General features: G+C 38.9%; 1 protein-coding gene across 1 annotated transcript; it reads left to right on the top strand.

Moving 5' to 3' along the window:
* The first annotated feature begins 1,527 nt into the window (after positions 1-1,527).
* On the top strand, positions 1,528-12,298 carry dolpp1 (dolichyldiphosphatase 1). Its single transcript, XM_008289339.1, has 8 exons — positions 1,528-1,626; positions 2,299-2,399; positions 2,561-2,645; positions 4,991-5,090; positions 5,337-5,435; positions 7,111-7,239; positions 7,383-7,472; positions 10,894-12,298. The coding sequence occupies exons 1-8, from the start codon at positions 1,551-1,553 to the stop codon at positions 10,928-10,930; spliced, it is 717 nt and encodes a 238-aa protein (XP_008287561.1). The 5' UTR covers positions 1,528-1,550; the 3' UTR covers positions 10,931-12,298.
* The last annotated feature ends 1,880 nt before the right edge of the window (positions 12,299-14,178 follow it).

Genomic DNA, 14,178 nt, shown 5'->3' with positions numbered 1-14,178 from the left:
ACAGTCTTGTCTGCATAAGACTGAGTGACCAGGAAAACGACTATTTGGCCAGAAGAGATTTGCTAAAAGAAAATAGAGTTAACAAGATATCCTGCCACAATGATGTTATTAGTGATTTTAGTCTGGCTCCAATATGGCACAGCTGTAGGCTTGGCTGCACTGGTAAAAACAGTTTAAAATTTGCTAACTGTCATTAATTCTTTGCCTTTTTAAAGCTACAAAGCTCATAGAAAAGCAGCCAGTGAAGGAGACAGAGCTCTGTAGTGATTCAATAATAGGCCAGTGGAGGGAGCACAGGTCTTACTGTAAGCTTGCTGAAAAGGTTTAGAAACCTTCTTCTACCATTCGACAGACATTTCACTCTGAGATAATAAACTTTCTCCTCTTTTAGATAAATAACTAAGAAGTAAATGCAGTCAAAGTATCAAGGTAAAACAGGACATGCTCAATACACTCAGTGAATCATCACTGCTCTGACACAGGTTGTGTTTTAAGCTCTCATTGTTACTTTATTTCCTTGAAAATAAGTCATTTTATTACAATTTTCTTGGAAAACATCAGATTTTAGATGGACAAAGGCGTTAAAACTCTGGCTCATGTATCATTGTTCCATAACAGTGACCTTGTTGCATCACATTTTAGTCCGACGCATCAGCTCGGCTACATTTGTTGGACGGCACACACAGTTCTGTAAATGTTACACACCTCTCTTCTCTGTGCTCCCACTGCTGCATTGCTTTAATCATATTTTTCTGGCCTGAGTTTGCCGTCGTAAGAAAACCGACTTTGTGCTTGCTCAGGTTTTTGCTGTTTACTTTGTGTGTCCTGTTTTTTTTCTGCGTGTTAATAATGACTGACTTTCTGAGTTGTGAGTTTTTCTGCTGTGTGTGTGTCGACTGTGTCTCTTTGCATGAGCAACCTTCAGATGACTTTTTTATCGGTTATATTTGTTAGTAACAGTTAACACGCTGTATCAACAGGAACTTGGTGTCACAAGATCCACACAAAAACACATCAGAATGTTTTAGTCTTTGAATTCTGGGCTGTGACCTGTTTGTTCTTCATGGTGGTTAATAAGAACTTTTAAACTCATTTTTAAACAAGCTGTAACAGAAATTGGATCAAGTTACTTTTAAACGTTTGGTAACTTGTCTCTCTAAATTTAGGCTTACACATTCACTAATTACCAAATATTAATCAGGAGCTATTGATGAAAAGGGTGGTAAGTAATTGATAATCATTAACGTTAATTAACCTAATTTAATCATGGAGTGGTCATAGCGTTGTTTTCTTTTTTGTTATTATTTTATTATTTTTTATTTTTTTGAATGAATGCACTTAGTTGCTTTAATGTGGAGTGCTGGACTTTTGTGTTTTTTGTTCATTCAATAATTCTTCTCTATGGGCTGAATGTCTCCTGTGCGGGGGGCTGCTGGGATTGGACGGCTGCTCCGCCGCCGGGGCCCATTTGAACACGGAGCTCCGCTCACCATTGGTCGGACACGTGTCTGGGGCGTTTCACTGGGACTGCCCGGTTGTGTCCGGGTAAGATGGCGTTGGAAGAGCAGTGCTCGGCACCACCTCGATGGCGGTCCATATCTCTAACACACGTAGAGTTCCCGGAGGGTACGTACGCTCGACACATTTCTTTCACTGCTGAAGCTTCGCTAACCGCCGGCCGCTTTGTAATTATCGAGCTGTGCGTCTGTTTTGTTGCTACTGAATGGACACGGTCGTCGGTGCTGCTGCCAGATTGTGAGCCGTTTGTAAAACCCCGAGCACAGGGGAATGTAACCCGGACTGCGAAATTGTGAGACAGCGCCGCATGCGCAGTTTGTAATAATGTCCACAATGAAGGCTAGCTAGCCTGCTAGCTGTTTTAATATCGGCTTTGGTATTTTCTCCCGGGAATTATGCCGTGACCTGTAAGAATTATTTGACAAAATTCAAGCATTCTGAAGAGCAAAACATAATTTCTGACTGTGGTGGAAGTAATTAGCTATTTCCCCGTATAGCCTTGTAGCCAGGGCTATGGCTAACGTAGTAGCTAGCTCCATGGCCTGATAATGATTAGTGTCACTCGCATAAACCACCTCGCAGTGAGCTGTCTTAATTAACAAGAGAAAACAATGTGGGTTGTTAGTTTAAAGATGGCTTAGCTGCTCCGCCATAGCAGCTTCCTACTTGTACTCTTAACCATCCGGGTTCACTGAGCCTCAGAGTGTCACTCCCACCACTGCTATAAGTCACTTTAACAGTGTTTGTGTATTAACACCAGCACTGTGTCTTTTGTTCTAGATGATCTGACGGGACAAGTGCTGGCTTACATCAGTCTCCTGCCCATAGCAGTACTTGTGGGTTTTGTCACACTTATAGTGTTTAAACGGGAACTGCACACGGTGAGTCCTGCACATGTTCTTGTGAGTTTTGTTTTCAGACTTTAAAGTGAGTCTGTGCAGCTCGTTGTTGTGTCTCAGGAGTCTGAACAGCTGGTCAGACAGGACAGCAGTGAGTAAGCACTCATGTGTTGACCTGTTTGTTTTTTTTTTCCCCCTTACAGATTTCCTTCTTCGGTGGTCTTATCCTGAACGAAGGAGTGAACTGGCTGCTAAAGAACATTCTCAGAGAGCCGCGCCCATGTGCAGGTGAGTGACGGAGCGAGTTGTTGTCTGTGTGTGTCGTTGGCAGGGTTGGGCAACGGTGCAAAAACATGACAATAGCCAAAGTGTCTTCCTCTGGTATCCGGCACAGAACATTGCAACTTCAGTTGTATAATTTATCTTCATCTCACTGGGTTGTGTTACAGCAAGAAGCTGGCATTCCTGTAGACTGCAAACAGGGTTATCTATGTGAATAGTGTTACTCTGCCTAAAGCTGTAGCTACTAATGCTGAACAATTTGGGGAAAAAACCTTCTATTTAAGTTTTTTGTTTGATTTGCAATATATATATATATTTAAGTTTTAGTTCAGTATTCACTTTGTATTAGATTTCAAACGTGTAATAAAGACTTATCACATGAGATACCATCAAAAGTGTCACATAGGGCTGGTTGATACAACTGAAAAGTCTATTGAGATAAAATGTTAGTATTCAGTCAATATAATAATGAATAATTGTTCATAATCTTGACATGACCTACTTTTAAAAAGACCTGGAAAAAAAGGGGTTAATTTTAAATTCAACCACCTTACTTTGAATTTAACCACTTAAGCCTGTTTATCAAGGTACACAGACAATAATGTTAACAACACAACAGTGCAAAACATACACAGATACATACAACTATGCACATTCATAAGCATGAATAAGAATAAAGGAATCATCTCACCTTGATGCACGTTAGAATACAGCAAACAAGTAAAACATGAAGGTGCAGAGTGAAGCTGCTGCACGGCCCTGAGGTTAGGTTTTAAGCAGCTGGTGTGAACTAGGTAACACTGGACAGGGACATGGACTGCATCTCTGTGTGCACCTCAACGTAGAGTCCATCAGTTCAACAAAAGGGCCGCTGGGTGGAGGTAATGGGGGACACAGTTGTCGGTGTGTTACACTGTTAGACTGTGAAACTGGCCTCCTCTGGCCGAAGTCTTCACTTGGGGGGTTTCAGGCTGAGGTGATGAGAAGCCCAGGCGGTCGGTCTAAACTGCCTTAGGAGTATGGAAGGCTGTTCTGAGCCAGGGAGGGAGCACACATAGGGTAGTTCATACAATCAAACTTTGTGTATTATGTGTATTTATGTGAAACTGTTGAACATTCTGTCAAACTGTTTACTTATTGCTACCCAGGAAGTGTCTGTCTTTGGCACATATTGCTATTGGTCAGGTCTAGGTAAAAATTTACCAGTTTGAATGGTGCCACTGTGTTACTTAGTCGAAGTGTGACTACTGTATCTAATATAGTTAGGATTTTAGCCTAAGTCTACTGAATGTAAGAAAATGGTCACAATTGTCGAGTATTATTTCACTCAGTCTTTGATGTCTGGCTGTGTCGATCAACTTTCTGAAATCTGAAGCTATTCAATTCACAATGATGTAAAATTGTAGAAAGTGACTAAACATTATATTGAAGAAGTAAATATAGTAGCTAGGAGTCAACTGGTTGTTGACTTCGCCAATTTTCTGGTCTGATATTCAGCATTTTTCTGCTTGTCAATATTTATGATAAATTGATTTCAAAATGTGTTGCTTTGGCTCTGATGCAGTCACCCATTTCTATCTGTAGTCATTACTCAGTGATCTCCAGCAATGTGGCCACAGCACCATGTGACTGGTTACACATTTAGAGTATTGGCTTATTAACACTGACAGATAAATGATGATGGTTTTCTTATTAAATTAAATACATTTAAAACATAAATGGACAAAGGAAATTCAATAAAGTTTTGTGTTGTTTAAAATTTTGACGCCAAGGTTTTAAATTTTATTTTATAATTGGTCTCCTTAATTGCTAATAATCAGTACTAATATCAGCCCTGTAAAAAAATATTTATCCATTTTTATGATTAGTTAATTGTTTTTTTGCTTTACAAGGAATTTGAGTTTATCTAAAATAAATTGCTGCACTTGAAGACATTGATCCAAAAATCATAACATTTCTCTTCCCTTAGGTATTATGTGTGGCTTAAATGTTTTTATCTGGTCGTCTCATTTAAATCTCTCCTTACCAGCCCTGACAATAAGAAGAAAACATGCCCTATTGAAGTGTAGATGAACACAGTTTAGCCACATAGTTTACATACACAAAGAAGAACACCAGTGGCTTTCAGAATAATTCAAATACAAATTAATATGCAAATGTTCCTCACATGGAGCACATCTCTCAGCCTTGGACAAATATGTATAAAAAGTTAAGTAATGAGGGATGTGTAACTTGGAAACTTTGGTGATTATCCTCACCGAAATGCTTCTAAATTTATACAATACAACAATGTCAGATGAACTCCATGCTGTAAATGAATGTTTATACCAGGCTCTGTTGTCTTTCTGCAGGGGCTCACTCAACCCTGTACTCAGAGTATGGGATGCCCTCCAGTCATTCCCAGCTTATCTGGTTCTTTGTTGTTTACTTCTTTCTATTCCTTTATTTAAGGTGAGTTTGCTTTTTCCTGCTGTTGGGGGAGGTTTAAGGGTAGAAAGATACAGCTATGAAATTCTTAGAAGTACACCAGCTAGTTTAAATTTATAGTCTACAAAGTCGAATAAGTTTTGTGTTAGTTTTTCCATAGTGTGTATTTAATTACTACACAAATTACAGAAATCTTTTTGTTGCAACTGTCATTTAATCCTTACATGAAGTAGATGCAATGGTGTGAACTCAGGCTGATTTCTGTTTCAGAATGCATCAAACGAACAATGCTCGATGTGTGGACCTACTGTGGAGACACATACTGTCCATTATCCTGTTGGGCATGGCCTTATCAGTCTCCTACAGCAGGTAAGGACCTGATCGCCACACCTAACTTCTTCAGATCTTCCAAATAGATCCTGAGGTGTATATGGAAGAATATCTTTTACAAGATGCTGATTTCATAATAGAGTCTCAGAGAGTGAATATTGAAGGATGACTTACCACGAGTTTTGTTGTGTACGATAAAGTTAGTTTTCTGCCATAACCTGTCTACGAAAATGCATTCTCTGGAGAGATCTGCTGGTGAACTTGGGATGTTTTAGTCAAAGTGTCTCATTACTTTTCATGTTGTGCAGCCAAACACAACAAACATGGGAGCTCTTCTTGCTATCTGGGGTTTACCATCATGTTTTCCAGTGCATGTGTAGAGCATGTCTATGTATGCATACCTCTAACAGTAGCATGTACAGATCTTTGTCCAGTCTCTGTGTTCAGTAAGGCTCTGATTAATAGTTACAAAGTCAAGCTTCTCCCCTCACAAAGCCTCTGAGAGCCTCACTTTAACCAGAAATCACACAAGTTACATTCTGGCCTGAAGTTACTCACTAGATTAAGTTGAATTGGCGACTGCTGATATAATCTGCCATCGGCTGCATTTGTGATTTTAAATGGATATTGTGACTGTCAGCACAGTAAAAATAAGAAGCTGCTCCCTGAAGGGACTGTTCTTCAGGGACTGAATAGAGAAAACGGTTATTCAGAGTTTAGCTAGTTTGTGCATTTTGTCAACCTCAGTGTCTTAAAGCAGCTACTTGCAGCAAATAATGTTTTGCATAGACACTCAGTGCTCACTCCGATATGCAGCTGCAGTCTTTCTCTACCTGCATGCTTAGTGTCATTGATATTGTTATTGAGAAAAAAAAATCCCCTCTAATTTCCTGATGTTTTTCTGCCAAACTGTTGTACAGTGTATTGTCAAAGTGGAAATTCTACCGTTTCATTTTGTCTGAACGTCCACCAACCACAGGAACTTCTGTGTCTATTTTAAATTGATGCATAGTGGTTAACCAGTTTCCGTGTGCGTTATTTGCAGAATTAAATTTATGAGCTTAACTGAGTCTAACTTAGATCCAAGAGCTAACTTAGGGGCGTGTTTATCATGAATATATATAAGTAGATGTGTGCTAAGTAAGTTTTAGTTTTCAGTTAAACCAGTGACATACTTAATAAATAATAAATGTCTTTTGTGCTTCATTATAGTGTTTTTGTGGATTGTGCTATGAGCATGTCCTACACAGATGCACTTATAGAAGCTGAAATAATAAATAATGTTTATATTTCAATTCATCAAGAATTCTGTCCTTTTTTTAGTCTGTAAAATGCTTCTAAAAGTTTCTTGTATTTTTGTTTGATCAAAACTTCAGATGGTTAATTTACAGTTAACAGCAAAACACTAAATATCAATCAGATAATGAAATGTATGCACAAGCGTAATTGTTTCAGCTTTACAAACATTTGACTGTCAGTTTTTGGAGCAGATGGTTCAGACAACCTTGAACATTGTTGACCTGCTTGTTCTCTCTGTATTAAAGAAACCCAGTTTGTGCTGTTTTCTTTATAACATCATCATTTTGGCTGTGAGAGGAATACTTGAGACAGTTAAATACTGTTTCACAGACATGCTGGTGCACTGCATTTAGGACTCCTAGCACAGTTTGTGTTTTCTTTAACACTATGTCTCTTCCCTGTCTCTTATTCTCAGAGTCTACCTGTTGTACCACACCTGGGGCCAGGTTTTCTATGGTGGAGTGGCCGGTAGTACAATTGGCATAATCTGGTTCTTTTTCACACAAGAGGTGCTGACACCATTATTCCCCAAAATAGCAGCGTGGTAAGTAGATCTCTCATTTTTCTGCGTCCTTCTTGTGTCACAGGGGAGGACAACTCACCCTCAGCCTGAATAAGTGGATAAAACTGGCCCATTATGTTTCTCTAATGTTCTGTCCTTTTCAATTTGCTTTTTACAATACCTAGGCCAATATCAGAGTACTTCCTGGTGCGAGACACAAGCCTGATCCCCAACATCTTATGGTTTGAATATACAGTGACCAGATCAGAGGCAAGGTAAGATACAGACTCAGTGATACATCACTCACTACGCCACACCTGTCGGCATTAATGCCTGGTCAAACCAGAACGTTTACCTACACATCCTGGAGATAAAAGCAGTGCTAGAGACTTGGTGACATGATGAATACTTGCAGGCAGCGGTTAAGTTGGGCCAGAGCCCACCAGGACTGAGCTCTCTCTCCTTTAGCACCACAGCATAATCAACTCACACAAAACTCTTGAAAATCGTTTTCAGATTCTGAGCCACACTGTAGAAAGTCTTTTTCTTTTCTGTGCCCTGAGTAAACAGCCGTAGCATCACACAGCAGCAGGATCGATACAATCTCCAAATTGAGAGAGGAGCTGTGCCCAATTTACGCCCATGGCACAGCAGGTGACTTGATTGATTATTTCAGTCTTCTGAGATATCATTGTCATCTTAGATAGCCTTATTAACTTAAATGCTTTTCTACAAATAGCTGAGCTGCTGCACAGATTCCATTTATACGGTGAAATCATTGGGTTGAGCTCTGGAGGAATCCGGCATCATTACAACCATCAATATGTTTTTATTTTCAGTAAATATTGTTTCCTATGGATGGCAGTGGATTACTGTGGAGCACTTTCAGTTTTGCTGCTTAAATACAATATTTCCAGCAGTAGTGTTGCTGCAAGAATGAACTAATCACTTCAGTAAATATAAAATAAGGCAATAGCCAGCCTAATAGTGAAGTTCATCCTCAGCCTGTGAGTTATTTAAGATCCTTTAGTTGAATCAGTTAAGATTAGTCAATTTTTAGAAATGGTAGTAATGTCAGTGTTTCCTGAAACATTAACTGAATGTCAATGAGGTGATAGAGGATTATGATTTTCCTTTGCTAACTTGAAGTGCTTCTGGTGTACTTTTTTTTTTTTTTCTTTTCATTTTTTCCCCTAATTCATTGAACATGCTTCATCCAAATGAAGAAAAGCTACATAAAGTACACAAAATAAAGTGACAGTGACAATCTTTTAACTTCTCCTTAGTGGCGTCTGACTATTGAAATATTTGCATCTAATTTGAAACGTCTGACTCTGAAATTCCACCAATACAGTGGAGGTACACGCAATTTTGTTGCGGCACATAATTGAAACCTAACATTTACAAAATTCAGCTACAACCAGAAACTGAGCTGTTGTTATTCTGGAAAATCGATTTCAACAGTTTTAACTGGAATTACTCTGCTGAAGAAACTGTCCTTATTTCTACTTTTGGGAGTCTGGGCTGTAAGTCCTGACCTCACTAGACGAGGACTCCTACTCTCAAATCCCAATTTAACCCCTGCTTGCAAGGCTGGAAAATACCACAGAGGAAGAACAGCAATAGTGAAAAGTAAGACCAGAGATTTCCTTTACTGCGTAACAGCTGCTGGCAGAGACAACAATGTCAGTGACACTTAGTTTATGTTTTTTGAATTAACCACTGTTAGTCAAGTTGCTTTTCTTCTGGTTAAAGGTCACATGTGCCAACGTGGTGACGGAAAGGCCCCATCTGTACACAAACATGGGTGTTCTTCATAGGTTCTAGAAGTCTTTGTTTCAACCTGTCCAGAGCACAACGCAATTCCAGGGTTCCAAACATCTCTATTACAGGGGTCCCAATATTCTAGATTAGTGTGGAAACTAAATGTAGCAGAGGGCTGTACTACAAAGTGAGATTAGCGGGTTATCAGGTATGTTGAGCTTAAAGTCAGAGTTTTCAATGTCACGAAGATAGCTCTCTTTTAACCTGCTAGATCCCCATGGTAACTGATGCTGTGGAGCTGACTTGGTCTGGAGCAGGTTATGTTCAGAGTTTCAGATTTAAATCTGCTGGAAAGAGCGTCTCCCTTTAACCAAGTTATTTCTTGACTATTTATGAGTGATACAGATACATACAGTATTGCACACTGTATGTATCACGTTGCCATGGAAACCAGACATGTATTTAGTTGGCGATGCAGAAATCACATAAATATGTTTTTATGTTTGGCTGTGATTTGCTGTCAGGTCCGTTTACACTGCTGGTACTGCAGCTGATAGAACACAGATTATTAAATGGATTATTCTACTGGTATTCATTACAGAGAATATTCAATCGATAACGTTCGTTTTTGCTTTGGTCAAAAACTAAAGTGATATCCTGCATTATGGGACAGTGTCAGACCTAAATGCACTTCAATACAAGATCAGGTTTAAATGTGTTAAGTTTAAAGTTTAACTGTAACATGCAGCTGTCAGTTGGAAGTCAGCGGCTGCATCAGTAAAATATTATATATGAACACGTTTACCAGTTTTCTACCAGCATTCCTGTCTTGCATCATTTGCAATAGCTGTGCTTTCTACAGTCGTACATTTTTATATTCCTCATTGTTCTCCATTAAAACAACGTGTTGACTGAAGCAGCTGCATGCGATCGTGTCATTTTGTGCAGAAGAAGAGTCACATGACACGTTGAACGCCTCCTTTTATGTGAAAGACAGAGTTTGAAGCAGAAAGTCTGAGTTGACAAAGAAAGTTGAACCACCTTCGTGATACCCGTCATCTCTTACTGGGGCTTTAGTTTTTGTCGAGCTAACTTACACAAAGAAAGCCCGGCTATATACTACTACAACCCTCAGGAGTTGTGCATTTTAACCGTCTGAACCCAAAACGGTTTCTGCACCGTTTTTGCTCTCGTCACATTTGATCTCACTTTGGGTAACAACATAAAGTCCCACACCTCTACGGAACCAACAGAACCGTAGCAAAGGGAGCTGCGAATTTCAATTTTTTTACCAGAATCTGGTAAGAGCACACAGTTTAATTTTGACACATTTTGAAATTAGACCTTCAGAATAAAATGATTTTGGTAAAATATCAGTTTTAGCCAAACTGACAAATTCAAACATTTCAAGGACAGTCGTAATGTAGGACATCCAACGATTTGACCTGTGTTTAGTGTCTGGCTCTAATAAATAGTGTATTTTCAGTCATTTTTTAAAAACTAAAATGCCTTTCACAGCCATCGATGGGCTTTTAGGTTCAGGGGGTTAAAATGAAAATGTTGTGTATGCAGCCAGAGTTTCTCTCTCATTGAAAACGTGTAAAGCTAGCTTCCTGTCTGTTGGCAAGTTTAAATTATTTTCTTTATTCAAAATAAGTGCTTTTACCATAGATGTTAGTTGTAAATCTTACCTTTGTTGTATGACAGAGGAGTTAAACTAAGCTTCAACAGCTCCCTCTCTTACTGTCTCTCCACTCTGGTCGAGGTCAGCACCGTCCAGACCGTTTGCTCATTTCACCTGAGCTGAGCTTCATGTGGACTTTTCACAAATCCAACACTCTGATTCCACTCTAAATGTGACTGAGTTTTGAATCTGTTTACAGTAACTGTATTTGTTTAGTGACTCATTTCTTTTTGTTTTTGTCTCTTTAGGAACAGACAACGAAAGCTTGGAACAAAACTTCAGTGATCTACAGTTCTTTTGAGTAACTGAGTTTAGGACCACACGTACACACACATTCTCATGCACACACAGACACACCAACACCAACAAATGCTCACTCGGAAAAAAAAAACAAAACAAAAAACAACACACTGGAGAAGCATCTTTTGGACTGACGCGGTTGCAAGGAGTAAAGGGCAAAAACCGTTTACAGGTGGCGAAAGAGTGCCTGGACCTGGCCCGGAGCCTACAGCCTGAGCAAGTCCGTCCACACGCCTCTCCTTCTTGTACAGCTTGCCCTAAATGCTCTTCAATGCATGCAAGACTGTGCAAGAGGCATACTATTTAATGATAGATTAATATATATATTTTAACTATAAACGCACGCTGACAGTAACAGTGTACTGTAAGAGATTCAAGGAGCCGAAAAGGAGGCTTTGGTCAAGTTTTAAACAAAAAGTGGTGGGCGTCATTGCAGCATGTATTTAGTGATTCCTTTTTTTAAATATTCAGATGGATAGCTGGTGGGAGTAGGTGGGGAGGGGGGTTGGTTATGGCTTTGTTGGGGGTATGTATGTGGAATTAACAATTTTTCATTGTTATATAATAAAAAAAAGAACAATTTCTAAAATTGGTTATGATGTAATATACATAAAAAATTTGCACTTTGTGAAATTTACAAGTGAAAAAAAAAAAAAGACTAACACTAGTTAAATGTTAAGATCCTCCCCCTTCTTTTCCCTCATCAGTCTTTGCTTTGTGTCTGACTGTCAGTTCTAATATATTAGACTCCAAAGCTGATCTGCGAGCAGTGTAAATTTAATGTACTATCGAGCATCGAGGTTGCGGTTTCTGTTCATATCCACATTTGATGGTTATGAGACGGAATCACAGCAGCAGGTTTCAGTTATTTTTGTTGTTGAACACACTTTGGACTGAGAGGGTTTTTTCTTAATGCCTCACACACAGTAGCAGCCTGGGAACAGAATTCTGGGAATCAGTTTTTTTTTTTTTTTTTTTTTAAATTCAGTTTCTTATCTTGTTTTCTGCTGTTGCAGGAAACAGTTTTCTTTGTACCTGCATTTCCAAGATAACATTCCATATCATTTAGTGAGAAAACATAATGACTGCTGAGAGGATATGTTTTCTTTTTGTATTATTTTTGAAGAAAGGAAAAAAAAAAAAAAAAAGCCTCAGGTCAGTCGTAGCATGTGATTATGCTTATTCCTCACAGCCTACGGCAGCTGATAATGGAAGCTGTCAAGTGGGGATCTGAAGCTCATTTAAAACTGTCATATCATTAGCTCCACAAAGGGAAGTAGTTCTCTTAGAATTTGATTTTTTTTTTCCATGTGTAACCTATATCAGGCTGAATAAAAATGTGTTTATGTACAAGAGATGGTTAAAGTGTCATTCTTTGAAATACAGTTACATCTTTTTGTATTTAAAAAAAAAAAAAGCTGTTTTACTTTGTTGCGTTGGAGTGAATGTGATTCATTGCCACTGTGTGAACTGTGTGTTGTGTCTGTTAGATGGCGGCTGGGCTGTTGTCCCGCTGCAGTGCCTTAGTTTGAATGAAGAGCAGGATAAATATACAATACTGGAAATTGCATGAGACATCCCCTTTGATAATGTAGTTGAAGATGTTTAGTCGACCTAAAGTCCTTTCAGGAATATTGCAGTGATGCCATAGGAGTTTGTGTAGGCAGTACACTAATGCACAAAGTATTGAAGTATTTTGTACATGTGGAAGAACCAGTCAGATCCTTAACAGCACATTATTGTAAAACTGCTCCACAAGTAAAAGTCCTGCAGAAAAATGCAGTTTGATGGTTTGAGCTACAATGTTTAGTTTTGTATAAAAGGAGAGCAGATAAACCTAAGAAGTTTTACAGATGATTAATGGGAGAACATTTCCAGCCTTTTTTTTTTTTTCTTTCTCCAATGTTTGATTTTTAAATGAGACCTGTAGAACAAAGGGATTTTGATTGTCATTTTACTCTTAAATTTGGTTATTTTTTCAGGCAAAATTAAAAGCCACGCGATCATTTGAAAGACATTTGGAAAGCTGACATTTCAGCTTCAGGCTCTAATAAATGGTGTACTTTTTTTGTCAGTTTAAAAAATAAAGAGTAAGATGATCGGCTCCCACCAGAATTACTTTAGAAAAAACAAAACAAAACATGATTTAAAATTTTTTGTCTTTTTACAGTTTCTGACTGAATGATGTAATTTGGGTGATTTAAAGAAAAAAAAAGAAAGCTTTTTTAAACCTGGCAGCAGGTTTGGGAGTTGAAAGGGTTAAAATTCAATCAGAATACAGAGGCCAAGTTTCCTGGGAAATCATCCAATAACAAACCTAATTTTCATGTTGGTGCAAGAGGAAAAAAACATCGTCTAAGTCATATTTCCTCCTAGGACGGTGAATTCTTGTACAAAATCTCACTGCAGATCATCCTATAGCAGCTGAAATGTTTCAGTTCGGAGCGACAGACATTACCACGCAGTGTTGTGCTGCTACAAGCTGTGGAATACAGCATGTCGTGGTATACTTGGCGCCCAATACAAGTTTTGAGAAATGGCCTGTATTTGCATGTCAGCCCTACAGAACACTTTTCTTCCCAGAGAGATGAGAAGCATTTTTGTGGAAAAATGTATCATAATGTCTTCAATATTTTTTGCCTTACGTGCCAGACGCAGAAGCTGTAAATGATGCATATGGAGGCTGTAAGGACTAGTGCAGGAGACGAATGTAACATCGCCTTCTGTTCAGTTCAAACAATGAACAAGCTCTTTGTCTCGTAAAGGAGCTTCATGCACTCCTCTCCCTGCACCGTATTCCCCGATGTGACTGCTGCACACTGCTTGAGAAAATACTTGAGGCCTATCCTTCTAACTCGCGCGGCACAAAGGAAACGTCTGCCCTATATAAACGACCCATTCCATTTTTGATTCACTTTTCAGGTCTTACCTGAGGCTATCCCCAAAAACCCGCCGGGAACGGGCATAGCCTAGATAGAAAATCTGAAGTTCTCAACCTATTTCTGTTTCTTTCAGCTGTTTGCTCTGACCTGAACTGTTTGGATGAGCGCTGTTCACTCCTGTGGAAAACCTTTCACATATGTTAGATGTTTAATCGTGGTCTGTCATAGTTTAGGTTATAAAAAGGTTAAGGTCATCATCTACACATGGACTTAATTACACACTTTGATTCAGCGCTGCCCAGAGTTTACAGAAATGGAAAACTAAGGAGGACTGACATCCACTGGATGAAG

Source organism: Stegastes partitus, unplaced genomic scaffold (genome assembly GCF_000690725.1).
Source record: "Stegastes partitus isolate 25-593 unplaced genomic scaffold, Stegastes_partitus-1.0.2 Scaffold607, whole genome shotgun sequence".
NCBI classification, from domain to species: domain Eukaryota; kingdom Metazoa; phylum Chordata; class Actinopteri; family Pomacentridae; genus Stegastes; species Stegastes partitus.
This window is presented reverse-complemented; position numbering and strand designations above follow the sequence as displayed.

Coding starts and splice junctions, on each gene's coding strand:
- dolpp1 (XM_008289339.1), top strand. CDS start 1,551: ATGGCGTTGGAAGAGCAGTGCTCGGCACCACCTCGATGGCGGTCCATA. Junction 5,091..5,336: donor TTTCTATTCCTTTATTTAAG/GTGAGTTTGCTT, acceptor TTTCTGTTTCAG/AATGCATCAAACGAACAATG. Junction 7,473..10,893: donor GTGACCAGATCAGAGGCAAG/GTAAGATACAGA, acceptor TTGTCTCTTTAG/GAACAGACAACGAAAGCTTG.